This window comes from Ammospiza caudacuta, chromosome 14 (genome assembly GCF_027887145.1).
Source record: "Ammospiza caudacuta isolate bAmmCau1 chromosome 14, bAmmCau1.pri, whole genome shotgun sequence".
Lineage (NCBI taxonomy): Eukaryota > Metazoa > Chordata > Aves > Passeriformes > Passerellidae > Ammospiza > Ammospiza caudacuta.
Window position 1 is genome coordinate 14,836,515 of NC_080606.1, and position 15,970 is coordinate 14,852,484.

The following is a 15,970-nucleotide window of genomic DNA, read 5'->3' on the forward strand; positions in this document are numbered from 1 at the left end:
ACCTGTTGCTTCTTTTCCTTTAATTCTCCAAAACCTGCCCTTCTCCAATGCCTCTTCCCTATTTTCTCCTTTCCCCCCTCCTTCCCTTTTGCCCTGGTGTATTTATGCTGCTGTGGAACTGCTGCTGCTCCCAGATGAACAAATCATTCTGGAGCTGCTAATTAGCAACAGTTGTGCTAAAAGGAACCATCAAGGATGTTAAATTAGTCCACTTTTAAATAAACTGGGTATGAAATGTTAGATCTCTATTCCCAGAGTGCCAGTAAAAATGCTGCTGGCTCTTTGCTAACAAAGCCAAAATCTGGGAGTAGCATGGTTGTAACTCCAGAGACAATTCCATGCTCTGGAGGTTATAAATAATGACAGAGCATTTACAAAGCAGATGTCAATAGGACTCTTTAAAAAACATTGTTTTAAACAAATAAAATAGTTTCTTTTTCTCCTACTTTCATCTCTGTTCCCAGTTAGATTCCTGCCGGGCTGCTTTCCTGGTTTCTGGGTTTTTTTGCATTTTGGGTTTAGGGTTGTTGGTTTGTTGTTTTTTTGGGGGTTTTTTTCCTTCCTAGATTTTTTTCATATTGAGCTTGGTGAGAAACATCAGGGATTGTTCTCCAGGCTTTGATTGGGAGCATGGCATCTGGGAAGAGGCTGAGCAGATGGCTGGCCTTAAGCTGACAACAATTTGGTTTCTACTACTTTGGCAGTTCTTCCTGCCGAGGAAAGTCCTGGAGGAGAATTCCAGCACTGCAAATGGCTTTGGGTTGAAAGGAAAATTAAATTCTGGGGGATTTAAAGCTCTTCCCCATCCCTCCTCCTACCTGGAGCTTTGGAAGTGATGCTCCAGCTATCTGGGTCCAGTTTCACCCTCTTAAGATTTGCTTGGTGGTTTTAGGGTGATTTCACTGTGGTTTTAAGATGGTTTTAAAGTTGGTTTTGAATAGGTTTGGAATTGTCTTACAGTGGTTTTAGGGTGGGTTTTGGATGGTTTAGCAGGTAGCTCATGCCAGAGCCTGGCTTTTAGAGTGATTTTAGGGTGGGTTTAGGGTAGAATTTGGATGCTTTCTGGATGGTTTAGCAAGTAGCTGATACCAGCCTGGCTTTTAGGATGGATTTAGGATGGTTTCTGGGTGGTTTAGTAGGCATCTGATGCCAGCCTGGCTTTTAGGGTGCATTTAGGATGGATTTTGGATGTTTTTGGGATGGTTTAGCAGGTAGCTGATGCCAGCCTTGCCCCTTTCCCAACCCGGCAGCACTGATGATGCAATTGGACTTTTTTTCCACGTTTTTTTTAATATCCAGCTCACAATAGCAACTTTTCCTGCTGGCTTCCTCTCCTGTGGAAAGGGCAGGTTCGTCCCTCTGCCTCCAGAACAATGGGTGCCTTTGTGTTGGCCCCTGCAATTCCCAAAGCCCCGGCATTCCCAGAAACACAGATGGATGCTGGGCGATAGAGCCTTATTGTGCTCCGAAACCATGGTGATGAGCACGCAGTAAATACTGGACATTTCCTGGATCCTGGAGCACAGGAGACTGTCCCAGAAGGAAAGGCTCACCACAAAGTGTTTGTTCTTACTGATTTCCCTCAGAATTTCTCTGTGATTTCCATCTAAATGGGAGAAATTTGGAATAATGTGATGTTTTAATATTTGGGGGAAAACTCATCCCTTTCCTGGGATGTTGCTGTCAGTGTTTGTTACTACTGTGATAAAATTAAGGCTGCAGCTTATTTACATATCCTTATCTCTGTGTTATTCCCAGGCTTATGATAACAGGGATTTGTTTTGGTCTTGTCCCTAAAAACCCAGAGTGGTGTCTAGGTGCTGGTTCCAGCTCTGTTCCAGCCCTGGCACAGGTTTGTGCAGAGAAGCTGTGGGTGCTCCTGGAAGTGTCCAGGGCCAGGATGGACAGAGCTTGGTACAACCTGAGATAGTGGAAGCTGGCCCTGCCCATGGCAGGGGGTAGAATGGGAAGACCTTTAAGATCTCTTCTAACCAAAACTTTTTCATGATTCTGTGATTGTGCTGAAGTCCAGAATTGCTCCCTGAGCTCTGCTGTGTTGCTCTCCCTGTTGGTTGTTAAATAGGAAAAGCTGGGAGAGGCCCAAGCCCAGTTGTGTGATATCCAGGGTGAGGAATTACCCTGGCTCTCAGGGATCACAGTGGAATAATGGTTGGTGTGTCCTGACCCATCTACAACCTCCCTTTGCCCCCTGGCTTCTTCAGCAGCCCTTCCAGTTGGGATCTGGATTGTTCCAGCAGGAACTCTGCTTCATTATTTGGAAGTTTACAAAGCTGTGATGAGGTGCTGCTGATCTGGTCCATCCCTGGAGCTGCTCGGGGGGTGTTTGTCCTTCCCTGGTTGGGACGAGGCCATGGGGTGGCCACTGGGAGATCTGGAGTTGCTGAGGATGAGAAGGAATTCTCTGGTCATTGTCACCTTGGTGGCACTTCCAGACACTTGCCCTGACTGCACTTGTGGGTGGGTTCTGAGCTCCCAGGGGCTGTGCTCAAACTTGACCAGAGCTCAGCTCCTTTTCCAGCTGCACTTTGAGCCGCCAGGGCCGTTATTGGAAGTGGCTGGTGATTCCATCTGAATTCCACTCCTGAGAGCCGGGGCTTTTCGGAATGCCCCAGGTCACACACTGAGCTTCAGGAATCTCACAGAGTTACTTGTGTTATGAAACAGGGCCAGCACTAATGAGAGGAGAACAGATGTTCCAGAGGGGCAGGAATGTGGCTGCAGCTGAGCCGTGAGTGCAGCTGAGCTGCACCGAGCGAGCGCTGGAAATGCCGGGCTCCTCTGGAAGCTGCTGCTCCCTCCTCGCAGCATGAGAGGCTCCATTGTCTCCCTGCTGGCGGATTTGCAGCTCAGCTTTGATTTCAGTGGGTAAACCCTCAGCCAGGGAGGTTCTGCAGACTCAGCACGTGCTCCAGGCCCATCTGGTCGCTCCAAGTGGAGGAATTGTTGTGGAACTGGATCAGATCCACCTGAGCCCCCCGTCAGGTCCTGCCCTTGCCACCACAAGGATCCTCCTCCTGCAGATTTTGGGATGAATAAGCTTGGTTTTCTGTCTGGGGATCTCATAATCCATACAAATATCTCCAAAGGGTGTCAGAGGGTAGTGCCAGGCTCCAGGACAAGGGGCAATGCCCATAAACTACAACACAAGGAGTCCCACCTCAACACGAGGAAGAACTTCTTTCCATGGAGGGGGCACAGCCCTGGAACAGCTTCCTAGGGAGGGTGTGGAGTCTCCATCTCTGGACACATCCCAAACCCACATGGACATGTTCCTATGTCACCTGCTCAAAAGGGTGACTGGATAATCTCCAGAGGTTCCTTCCAGCTATTCTGGGATTCTGTGAGCAGCCAAACCTGGAGCTGCTGCTCTGGTGATGGCAGTTGTGATTGTCCTCCCTGTGCCCTCTCTGGGCACTCACTGGAACCCTCTTGGCTGTCACAGAGCAGCTGCACCAGCCCAGAGCTGCAGAGCTCTCCAGTGAGGAATTCCTTGCGGAAAAAGCTGTGAATGAGGCTGGGGTTGAATGTTTTCATGAGGGCTTTGTTGGCCGTGATGTATGGAGACATTGTTAGAGTCATATCTGATCCCACTAATTCCAGCAGGATTTGGGGAAGTGCCTTAATTGCTTTCAATGGATAAATGCAAGGGTTGGCTGAGCCAGGCAGCATTCCCTGTGTCCCAGCTGCTGCAGGGACTTCATTGAGCTTCCCAAGAGTGGCAGAGTCTCTCCTGGGATTCCTTTCCTCCCATTTTTTTCCCTTCTTTTTCCCTCTTATCAAATTCATCCAATCCTTACAAGAGTGATGGGGTCTCTCTTGGGTTTCCTTCTTTTTCCCCCTTCTTCCCCCTTTTTTTTCCCTCCTTTTTCCCTGTTTTTAGGTTCATCCAGCTCTAAGTACGTGTGGATGCATACGGGCAGGTCCTTGGATATAGATTCTGCATTTTTCCGTGTCTTTATTCCATCAGTTCTCAGGCAGCTGCTCAATGCCATGGAGGTTTTCCATCCAATTAGGCAGGATTATGGATGGGAGGTGGAAAAACACATCAAGTTCTGCAGGGGTGAGGCTGTCAGAGAGGTTTCCTCCCACCTGCCCTCGGTTCCTTATGGATAACCATGGGAAAAGCTCATTTCAAACATCCAGCAAACAATTTGGGAGAGCCTCTCGTACTCCCACTTCAAACCTTGCTGCTGCCCCACTTGGGAATCATTTCTGCTGGAATTCATGACATATGTTCATTGTTTATCTTAGTGGGATGTGACTGAAAATGTCAGAGTGTTTCGTGTTAGGCAACAACCGAATAAAACAAACAAAATAAAAACACAGCTGTAACGCTACACTTCAAATTGTTGGATTTAAATATGTGGGATTGATAAAGGCAGCAAGAGGGTGCAGTGGTGGATAGAAAATCAGCCTGGTGACTGCAGCCAGCAGCCAAAAAAAGCCTTGGGATCCTCGAATTAGAACTGGGAATGTTCTTTGTCAGCTCTGCACTTGGAATCCAACCGAAATGCCTGAAGGGAAACAAAAGGCACATCACATCCTCCTTCCAGAGCCAGCCAGAGGGTGGAAAATGAAATATGATGGCCACAGGTTCTGGTGTGAACCCCAGGAACTTGGCTGGGGTTGGTGATGTGGGAACAGAGCTGAGGAGGGTGGAGATTTCTGTTTGGTTGGCTTTTTGTGTTTCTGAGGAGGCAGTGCAGGAGGATTTTGCCAGCAACAGTGGCTCTGGAGTTAATTGGGAGCAGGATTTTGTCTTTGCTCGTGACCACATTTGTGCTGTGGTGTTCTTGCACCTACTCAGAGGCTGGAGCTGTTTTTTTAGAGCCTTCTGGCACCAGCAGCCTGTCCTGGTGCCTTGCCATTGATCCTACAGTGGATCTGGAGGGGATGGAGGGGGTAAATCACCTTAGTTGTTGCTTGTGTCCTGTAAAGCCTTGGAAATTCCCGTTTCAGTGAGCACATCTGCCTTGCTCAAGGAAGTGAGGAGGCATTTTCAGCAGAGCTCTGGCTCTTGGAGAGCAGAGTTGAGGTTGTAGGGTGGAGAGAACCCCAGGAGGTGATGGATCCAGCCTCTCCTGAATGGGAACAGCGCTGTGACAGAGGTGACAACAGCAGAGGTGACAGACCTCTAAAGGATAGGAGCTGTTCCATCCTGGTTCTCCTACAATCCTGCACCTGTATTTTTCCTCATGCCAAAAAGCCCTTAGGAAGGAGATACACAGGGCTGGTGGGGCTCTACCTGCTCCAGCACCTCCCTTGAAACAGCACCTGGTGCCCTTTGAGTCCCATCATCCTCCTGAAAATGGAAAAACCTGTGGAATGCATGAGCACAACTAGTTAATCCTGCTCCTTTTGTCCTTTCCTTTTGACCTTTACCTGGAGCTAAAATCAAGTTGATGAGTGGTTGTCCCTTAGGTCTGTCTCCTGTTCACCCTTTGATTCTGATCATCTGCAATAATCAGATTTTTCTCCCTTGAATGTGATTAAAGACCAGAGTAAACTACATCACAGCCTCCTGCCACTATTGGCATTATCTGTAAATTTGAGTTTAGCTGCTCTTAGGAGCTTCACCAAATGATTCCCCAAGGAGTCCTGGGTTTTGTCAAGCCAAGCAAAAATCTCTGAGTACTGGCAGGAGAAAAAAAACTTTCTCAACAGCAAAAAAACCCCTGTTCCTGATGAGATCTTACGTGGTCTGAAGCTGTTTGAGAAGAGAGATTGTGGCTCTCTGGCATCTCGTGTCTCTCCAGGGATTCCAGGGATGAGCTGTGACTTCCCTGCGTTTGTTTTCAGCCCGATGAGCTTGAGCTGGGGGCTGGTGTTTGGGATCAGAGGAATGGGGAGGGAGCAGGCTACTGATCCATGGAGCTCCTGGAGCAGCATCTGCTCATCTGGATGACACATGCATGGAGGTTTGTCCTTTGGTGGAATGTGAGGAGAGGAGCAGGGAGGCAGCAAAGGCCACTCTCATCCCTAAGCCACCACATGAGAGATGATTCCCAGCCTTTGGTGCTGAGGCAGGAGCTCCTCTCACACCCTGTGGCCAAGCAGCCCCAGGAGTGACCTCAGTGCAGGACACTTCCCCCGGAGGCACATGGAAAGTCCATCAAAGAGATGAAGAATTGCCTCAAAAATTGCACGGAGCCAAGGGAGTGCCTCAGAAGAGTCCAAAATGAGCTGCAAACTGTCCTTGATCTCCCAGGCTGGTGGAGACTGGCTTTGGGCTGGGGCAGTCCAGCACAGGGCTGGGGGGTCACGAGTGTCTCTGTCCCCAAGCCATTTCTGGGGACTCTGCAGCCTCTCACTCCACAGTGGGACAGGGCAACACAAAGCAAAGACTCCTGAATTCAGTGTTGTGCTGGTGGAGCAGGCTGGGATGGCCCTCTGGTGCCTCTGGGAATGGCATGGGACCGAGATCCCACTGGATGAAGGGCAGGGAGGGAGCTCTTGCTTGTGGGGGCTGTTGTGGAGCATCTCAATTTAAGAATTTAAGGTGTAACCAGGCAAAGGCCATTAAGGGTGGCTGTGTTCACAGGTGAATTTTCAGAAGTTTTAAAACAAGGTTGAAACAAAAGCAGGGAGAGAAGGAAAAGTGGGGCTGAGGAAAGCTGGAATGCCCTGGGCTCCGTGCTATGGACTCACAAATCCCACAGCGCTGTTTCATCCTTCCCCTACTTTGTGTCTGGATTCCCTCCCCATTCCCTTACCAAACATATTCTCTGTGTTCAGATTTGTTGAAGTTAGTTCTAGTTCACACCCTGGCTTGGGTTCCTCAAAGTGTGGGCAGCACTTTTCCTCCACTCTCAGCCGAGGATCTCCCTTCCTTCTCAAAAAGCCACCCTGGGAAGATGTGCCAGAATTCATAGCATGGGATGTGATTTACTTCTGGGATGTTTTCCTAGATTTATCATATTCTCTAAATATTCTGCAGCAATAATCCCAAATCTGCTTTTCAGCAGACCCATTGCTTTCTCTCAAGTTGGTAACGAAGCACTTTCTTTTTCAGGGAAAAGGGAAAATATTCCTCTTGTTTCAGTGTTTGTATCACTGACTGATAGTTCAGTAGGGTCCAAGAAGCTTTCATCTGGATAGACCAAATTTCCTGAAAATGTTGAAAACATATTGGTTCCAAACCTCCCCCGAAACCACATGTTCTAGATTAGGCATGTGTTGGGAGCTTTCCCCAATCCACTGGAATCTGGCATTAATAACCCCACACTTAAAAATATTTGAAAAGCTTTACATTTCTTCTGCCCATGAGAATGAAATGAATGTCACTGCACCAGCGCTGGAAAGGCAAGTGCTGAGTTCTGGAGGTTTCTTGTTCATTGGGAAAGCTGACATCCCGGATAGCAGGAGGTTCATCATCACCTGGAATCTCCAGGAAACACCCAAGCTGCTCTTCCCACCTTTGGTATTGGTAAAATAGGGATAGAGGGGTTGGTTGATGGGTAGGACTTCACCCAGAGTCCTTGAGGTTGGAAAAGCTCTCCAGGATCATCCAGTCCAAGCTGTGACTGATCCCGACCTTGTCACCAGCCGAGGGCACTGAGTGCCACATCCAGACCTTCCTTGGACACCTCCAGTGTTTGAAAGGATGTACAAGGAGGCCAGAGAGGGACTCCTCATCAGGAATGGTCGTGAGAGGACAGTGAGAAATGGGTGCAAACTGAAAGAGGGGCAGTTTTTGGACGTGTGGAAGAAATTCTTCCCTGTGTGGTTGGTGAGGGGCTGGAATTGATTTCAGTGAAGCTGTGGCTGCCCCATCCTGGGAAGTGTCCAAGGCCAGGTGGGACAGGGCTTGGATGGGGAGGTGTCCCTGCCCATGGCAGGGGTGGGACTGGATGAGCATTAAGGTCCTTCCAACCCAAACCATTCCATGATTCTGTGACTTAGTGATTTAATGTTTATTTTATGAAGGAGTGAGAAGTGATGTGGTGTTTCTGGATTGCACCAACATCTCATTAATCACCACGATTTTGTCTCTAGTCTGTAACCTGGGATGAGGATAATTCCTCAGTACCTCCATCCTCTCCTCTCCCAGGTGGAGGGGAGATGGAAACACTGAGGTGCCTCAGTTGAATTACCTGGTCTTACATGTCCCCAGACCAGTGTCACACTTAGGGAAGAAGGTTGAGGATGTTCCATAGTAACTCAGGGCTAGGGAATAGGAGAAGGATCAATAATTCTAAATGAATGCTGAAAACGGGTTGGTACAGTCTCGGATGGATGGATGGATGGATGGATGGATGGATGGATGGATGGATGGATGGATGGATGGATGGATACTCAAAACTGGTGGCTGCTGCCATGTACCTTGCCCAAACTGGATGAACTTAAAGACATCACTTGGTGTTGTGTCCTGAATGAAATGATGCTGCTAAAACATGTTTGTGGCATTCCATGGCTTTTTTCTGCTCTTGGCAACTGGGAATTCCAGCATGTTCAGCACCTCTTTAGGTGTATCCTTTGTTTGGCTGATTCCTATAATGGTCAGCCTTTTATAGGTTTGATATAAAATCAGCATAATTACAAAGATCTGTTCCCATCCATAAAACCAGTTGGAACTGTTTGGCAGGAATTTAAACTATTTCTTGTTAATCCACACACACAGCTAATAAGGGAATGCAGGGTTTTTTAATATCCTATTTATATCAGCAGATGTCCTAAAGAAGTTTGGGATATTTCTGTATTTAGCGTAAATCATAGCAGTGTGTAGCGTGCAGAAAGAGAGATTGGAGGGGGGGCAAAGTCAACTCTATTAATCTTGCTGAGAGCAAACATGTCACATGTAATATCCTTGAGTTGCATCACCATCTGGGATTTTTCTGAAGGCCTTGGAATGACTCCAGCAGATGGTATGGCTGCAGGAGCAGGGGCTGGAACCTGCTCCCTGAAGCCTGGGGAGATGTCTTCTGCTGCTGGCTGGGTCACAGCTGGGGGTTTGCACACCAAAAGCTCATCTCTTGCAAGGGTTTCCCTCAGCTTCAAGTGAGGTCCTTGCATCTGAACCCACTTCTTATTCCTTCCAGGATCTTTTCTGTGGAATTCCTCTTATTTCAATTCATCTTTCTGTATCAGATGATTCAGATTGACTTCACTGTTCCCAGGATTTCCTCAACCTCAACCCTTCCCTAAGTGGCATCAGGATTTCCCCATGTTTTCCAGAGTTATTCCCATTTTAAGATTGTGTTTCTGCCTTGCCTGGCTGAACAGCAGCAGCTGAACACGTGCAGGTGTCCTCCAGCATCCACCAGAACACTTTATTATTTCCCATATATTTATATTTTTTTTTATAGGACTGTATATTTTGTATGAATGAATCTCATTCCATGCTTATTATCCTTCAAAGCCATCCAGCCTGTCCTGCTTTCCCAGTCCATTTCTGTATTAACAGCTCTGGCCAACTTCCCTCCCCCTAAACAAGGGGGTGAACAGAGCTGACAACTCCTTCAAGGAGGAATCAGAGTTTAAACATATATTTAATTCCAGTTGAAAGATGGGAAAAGCAGAAGGGGGATGGACTTCCCAAGGTCTGGGCCTGGTTTGGCCTCAAAGGAGAACAGGCAGCATGTGGAAAGGGAGAGGTGGGATTAGTGGGAAGAAGGATAGAGGTCAGGAAGAATAACTGTGCTTGGGTGGCTGTCGCATTCACTCCTGGCAGCTGGGACCAGCTGGATCTCTGGGACATTCCTGATGGCCATGGAAAGGGGTTATCAGGAGCAGAAAGGTGCACACTTAAAAAGAAGGGAAAAAAGGTGCCAGGGAACAGCTGAGAGGTTGGGCTGCTTTCAGAACCCATTGGGACTGGAATAAATCCTCAACTGCAGCATGGCAAAGTCCCTGAAATCAGGTGTGGGAGCTGTTGATCAGTCAGAAATTCTTCAAGTCAATTGAGTTTCTTTCTCCATGAAGGTGGCAGGTCTGTAGACTTTGGAGCAGCAGAAGATATCCTGTAATTTGGTTTTTATACTCCTGGAGAGTGAAGGAACAGAGTGGATACACTTGTGATCCACATCTTGGAGTGGAAAAAATCAGAGCCTTCTCTTAGGCCATCCTTGGAATCAAGGGCCGCGTGAAGCCACAGTAAATCAAATTACAAGTTATGCAAACCATTTATTTAACCATCAATTAAGAGGTAACCAGTGGGTCAGATATATAATGGAATCCCAGATTGGTTTGGGTGGGAAGGACCTTAACACTCACCTCATTGCCCTGCCATGAGCAGGAACACCTTCCCCTATCCCAGGTTGCTCCAAGACCCATCCAGCCTGGCCTTGGACACTTCCAGGGAATGGGGTATCCATTATATTATAATTATATTATCTGTGTGTTCAACCATTGCATTTAACAAGCTTAAATATTTTGAAAAGTATTTTAAAATATTATAACAAGTTTGATGTTTAAACACTGGGTTGTGGCTTCTGAAAACCCTGGCAGAAAGGATTTTTTAATTACCATTTTTCTCCTCTGCACATCTAGGCAAGTTTTCAAGCCTTATGCCTCAACACCTCAGCACCTGAGAGGAATACTGATCTGAAATTTTGGTGGCCCTCAGCTTAGACCCAGTAATTTATTACCATTTTAGCCTAAATGGAGCAGTAGCTCATGAACTTCCCATTTTGAGCAGAACCAAGGGAAATTCTGCTGTATCAGAAGCTTCAGCTCTGCGCTCCAATTAAACGATCCCCCCCTGCTCTTGGGAGGCGAACAGATGCAAACCCCAGAGAGACTCAGAAGCTCCCAAGCTTAATAATCCTGAGTTTTTTTCCCCCCTCGTGTCAGGAATACTTTTGTGTCTGTCGAAAGCTCCACTTGCAGATCCATAACATCTCTCTCTGTCGTGCCTGGAACAGATGCGTGTGTTGTAATATAGACTGTGAACATTGACATCCCATGTGGTTCTCATTCCTCCCAGTCATCTTTGAAGCTAATTGGATCCAGCCAGCCCAAATGTGTCTGGCTGGCCACAGCTATTTGTACTTTCACTCTGGTTCTGGTGCTAATGGTGGGATCTATGGAACATGAAATAAACTCTCGTGACTCCGAGGGCTGCCGAGGCACAGCCGCTCGCGTCTCGCTGGGCTGGGATGGGCTGGGATCTTTAAATGGGATTTTTTTTCCACTCTTCTAATGTTATTCAGTGGCTGGTGGCTACAATGAAGACTGGTGGGGCTCAGAAGTGCAGAATCAGGAGCCTGGTTGTCCGGCCTAAAAGGTTTTGCAATTTGGTGTGACTCCCTAGTGGTATACTGGGATGGCATTGTTAGGAATCCATGTGTTGTCCAACCTTTGAGTATTATAAAAAAATAGTATAAAAATATTATTTAAAATAGTGAATTAGCAGAAATTATCATTTAGATGGAAGGATCTTAAAGCTCATTCATCCCCATGGGCAGAGACATCTTCCACTATTCCAGGTTGCTCCAAGCTCTGTCCAGCCTGGCCTTGGACACTTCCAAGGATGGGGCAGCTGCAGCTTCTCTGAGCAACCTGTGCCAGACCCTCACAGGGAGGAATTACTCCCTTAAATTATATAAATTATATAATCTCTCATTTATAGGTAATGTCTTTTACAGATAATGCCTTTTATAGATAATACCATCATTTTCCCATGACCCAACAGCACAATGTGGGAAAATCAATATTTCTGTTGGAAAAGCATCAGTAAAGTTGATGGGTAATTTCTCTGGTTCTTTTCCTGTCTTTACCTATCTATGGGGAAATGGCTTTTCTGTTGGGAATTTACCTTTCCCCACCCCCTCAGACTCAAAGCAACCTCATTACTTTCAATTGGTTATAATTTTATTTCAGTTAAAGGTGATTTCAGTCATTGCTGTGCTAAACCCCAGGTTTTAGTGGGATTTCCCTGATGAATAGCAAGGGAGTATTTGGGGATTTTTGAAGTTAATTCCCATACATGATGAATTCTTGGGGAAGCAGTGGAACATGTTTCACACTTCAGCCTCAGCTCACAAAGTCCTGTCATTTCTCAGATCCACTGTAAATATTTTCTCTCTGTGCTCGGGAGATTTGGGTTCCCATTGTTTCAAACAGCCAGTTCAGAATAATTCTTTACTTTTGTGGTTTTTTAGTGTTTTATTCTTATTTTTAAACAACTTGGCTCACAAGGAGTCAGCAGGGGGTTGGACCAGATGATCTTTAAAGGTCCCTTCAAACCCCAACCACTCTGTGATGCTCTGAAATTTGGGTTACTGCTCTCAGCTGAGACCATTCCTGTGCTGCTGCATGGGCCACAAATACATCCATTGTCCACTTGGAAAATAAAATGGCAATGGGGATTTTCTCTGATGAAATGATCACTGAATTTCACTAATTTTCTTTCTTCTTTTCCTCTTTGTAGGTCCAAGTTCAGTGAAAAACAAGAAAAAGGGTAAGTTTGAGTTTTAACTGAATTTTCCTTTGTTAGTTCTTGTGGGCCAACACAAAGGAGAAACCAATGGCAACTTCCCTCTCCAGGAAAGGCTGGAATAACACCCACAAGCACCCCTTAAAACTTCCTTAAACACTGAAAGAAGTTAATTACATTGTACAGAAGTAATCCTGAAGATTCTCCGATTGAAAAGTTGAGTTGAGTCAGTACCAAATACCAGGAGCTGTTGCTGTTTTCCAGCCTTGGCTTTCATCCCAGTCCTGCCAACTTGCAGCTTGGATTCTCCTTCAGACCCACCAAACTCAGCATGAACACATTTTGCATTCTGCTTTTCCTTGTTTTAACCTCCAAATTATCATTTTATGAGCCCCTTCTGAGTGTTGCTCAGCCCTCAAGGTTTTGTGGATTTCGTGATGTTCCTCAGGCAGTTTGCAGTGGATTGTTGGGATTTGGGTTATTCAGGCAGCCCTGTTTTGGGGGGTACCTGATGCCATCCTTGTTTCTGTAGGACTGCTGGGAACACTTAAAATCCCACACTTAGGGTCCCACACATAGGGTCTCACATTTACTTCCAGGAGTTTGAGCAAGTGCAAGGATCCAAGCAGTTGCATTTTCCATGTCGGCACACTGCAGTAGCACATCAAATGGCTTTAATCTTTGGATGCAAACTCCAGAGCCACAGCTGTGAGGTGGGAACAGGCCACACTTAGCAACTTTGTTTGTATTTACCCTGAGAAGCAGCGTAAAATTTTATGTTGGAGAAGTTTGTCCTAACAAAGCTCAGCCCGTGTTCAATCAGCCCCACAAATAACAACGGATGGCTGCAGCCTCCGGAGCAATTCCAGAGGGCCAAGGGGATCTTGTGGAGCTGGATTGCATACAGCTGTATAAAATAGCTTAATTTTATGCTATTGTCATATTTAATTCCTTTAGAGTTCCAATTCATTGTTTGATGAGTAAGGATTATGGAGAACTCCCTGCTTTTGCCTGCTCTGAGTTTCAAAGCCTGTGGGTATGGACATGGGAGATTTGGCAGGCGGGGATTTAGGTGCTGGACCCTCCTTGGAGACCTGATAAGGGAGCTATCAGATAATAAACAGAATATCTTATGTCTTGTGAGGTTTGTTAATGCAGAGAAATGGTTGAAGTGCCTCGAAGGAGGGAAAGGCACAGAAATGTGTGGCTGGGATGAGCAATTGTGTCACTGCTCAAGCAGCAGCTCCCTGAGTAGCAGAGCAGATTTTGGAGGCAGATGAGTTAAACCAGCTGTGATGTACCTCCCTCTTGGGAAGGGAAGCCTGGAGTGACAGCAGCAGCATTCTCAACTCCCTGTCTGCAGTTCTCCCTTGGGATGGCCTGGATTGTAGAGATGCCAGTGAGAGGAGTTTAGTGTTGGGAAAATGGTTCAAGGTGATCATTTCCAAAGCAGGGCATCATCCTGAAGAGAAGTACTGGATTAGAGGAGGTCTGGATTGTGGCCAGCTCAGGTAGGAAGTCATGGCTGCTGATTTGGGGAGAAATACTGCTGTGGAGATTTGTTCCTGAAGCCTTTTCCCACTTTTTCTAGGATACCAGTGTGGCTTTATTCACCCCTGCTTACTTTAACTTCATTTTCTGCACATCTAAATTATGTCCACAGTTGTCCCACCCTGATGTCCTTGCTCCTGGCTAGTGGCCACCTAGAGATTCCCAGTCCTGTGCTAAAATAGATGGATTTGTCCTCACACTTCTGCCCATTACAAGGATGGATATTAGTAGAGAAACAAGTACATAAATGTGCTCAGAAACTATTCCAACAACTATAATTTCATATCCCAACTGCTGCTGTCATCTAAATATGAGTTTAATTCTGTCCTACTGGGGACCTTGTGGCAGCAATTGAAGAGATTTTACTCTATTTATGTTCCTTGGCAGAAAAGCTGTACCAAAGTCACATTTTAAAAACTACATCAAAAGAACATCAATTTGTCAGGAAAATCAGGAGAGTGGGGACCAGGCTTTCCCTGCAGAGTTTCTTTCATCCCACTCTCTGTATGTAGGAGTCATTCCTGATGTGGTTGTGTAATTTCTCTTCCTTGGGACCTGTGGGGTGTTTGAGGATCATGGTAGGGAAGAAGATTTTTACCACTAGGCTGGTAAAATACTGGGACAGGTTATCCAAGGAAACTGTGGCTGCCCCTGGATCCCTGGAAGTGTCCAAGGCCAGGTTGGACAGGGCTTGGAGCAGCCTGGGCTAGTGGAAGGTGGGACTGGATGGGCTTTAAGGTCCTTTCCAACCCAAACCAGTCTGGCATCTGTGAATGTAACCATGTTTCCATCCCCTGGATGGGGTTAGTCCTTCCCAAATCCAAAATATTGAATTATTTTGAGGCACAAGCAGCACAGGGGCTCCTCCAGCAACACTGGGGAAGAGCTGGAGCTCAGCTCTGACCTGCCCTCTGGAGGAGACCAAGCCATGGGGATCATCTCCCAGTCCTAATCCTGTGCAACAGGCAGGAAAAATTATCCCTGTTTTCCATCAAAACCCAGCAAATACAGCAACTGCAGAGTGGTTTGTGTGGTCCAGAATAGCCCAGGCATGGCTGGGTGCATTAGAACATGCTGTGGGAGCGTCCTGACTGCATCGAGATGATCCCAGGTCTGTAGGGATGTGACCAGCCCTAGGGCATGGGACTTGAGGAGTGACCCCGTGCTGAGGGCAGAGTGAACCAGAGCCCCCCTGAGCCTCCATCCTTTAGGAGGCCCCAGAGAGCCCCCATGCCTCGTTTCAGTGTAATTCCCACCAGGAAGGAGCCTGCAGGGTGGGCACCTGCTCCTGCCCTGCTGGCAGCGTTGTCTTCATGGCGTGGAGCCGTAGGACCCCAACCCCGGCTGTGCTGAGCCAGGAGTGATCCATCCCCAGGCTCCCATTCCCTGCAGCCCCAGTGAGGCCTGTCCTTGTGTTTTCCAGGTAAAAAGGCTGGTCCTCCAGGGCCCAACGGTCCCCAAGGGCCACCGGGGCCTCCCGGGCCGCAGGGTCCCCCCGGCATTCCCGGCATCCCCGGCATTCCAGGCACCACCGTCATGGGCCCGCCCGGCCCCCCTGGCCCCCCGGGCCCTCAGGGACCCCCCGGCCTGCAGGGCCCCTCAGGTAAGGATCCATCCAAGCTCTCTGCTCCAGGCTGGGCAGTGGGAATGCTGGAGATGTCACCAGAGTGTCCCAATGCCATGACACAAAGGCCTGGAGCAGCACTGGGGTGTGCTGAGCCATGTCCTGGGAGCAGCCTGTGGAAGGAGTCCCTGCCATGGCAGCAGGATGGGCTTTAAGGTTCCTTCCAACCCAAACCATGCTGGATTTCTGGGATTCTGTGGCTCTGAATGGCTAGGAGCAGCAGGAGCCCCTCAGCTCCATGCTGTGCTGCCACAGGCATCCCCTCCCTAATTAGGATTTGGCTCCCAGGGAAGGGAGATGGAGTGGATGACCTGCAGAGGGAAACTTGGCAGCTTGGCAGCCAAGAGCTTTTATTCCTGCTGTGGATCAGGGAGTGGGTTGTGCAATTTTTCCTTCTA

The 15,970-nt window shown here is 47.6% G+C and overlaps 1 protein-coding gene across 2 annotated transcripts in view; it reads left to right on the forward strand.

The window, feature by feature from the left end:
* Positions 1-15,970, forward strand: part of EDA (ectodysplasin A) — a 59,954-nt gene that overhangs the window by 38,402 nt on the left and 5,582 nt on the right. For both annotated transcript variants that reach the window (XM_058814105.1, XM_058814106.1), the window contains exons 3-4: positions 12,392-12,421; positions 15,372-15,551. In XM_058814105.1, the coding sequence (XP_058670088.1) occupies positions 12,392-12,421; positions 15,372-15,551 (210 nt within the window). The remainder of the gene's footprint in view (positions 1-12,391; positions 12,422-15,371; positions 15,552-15,970) is intronic.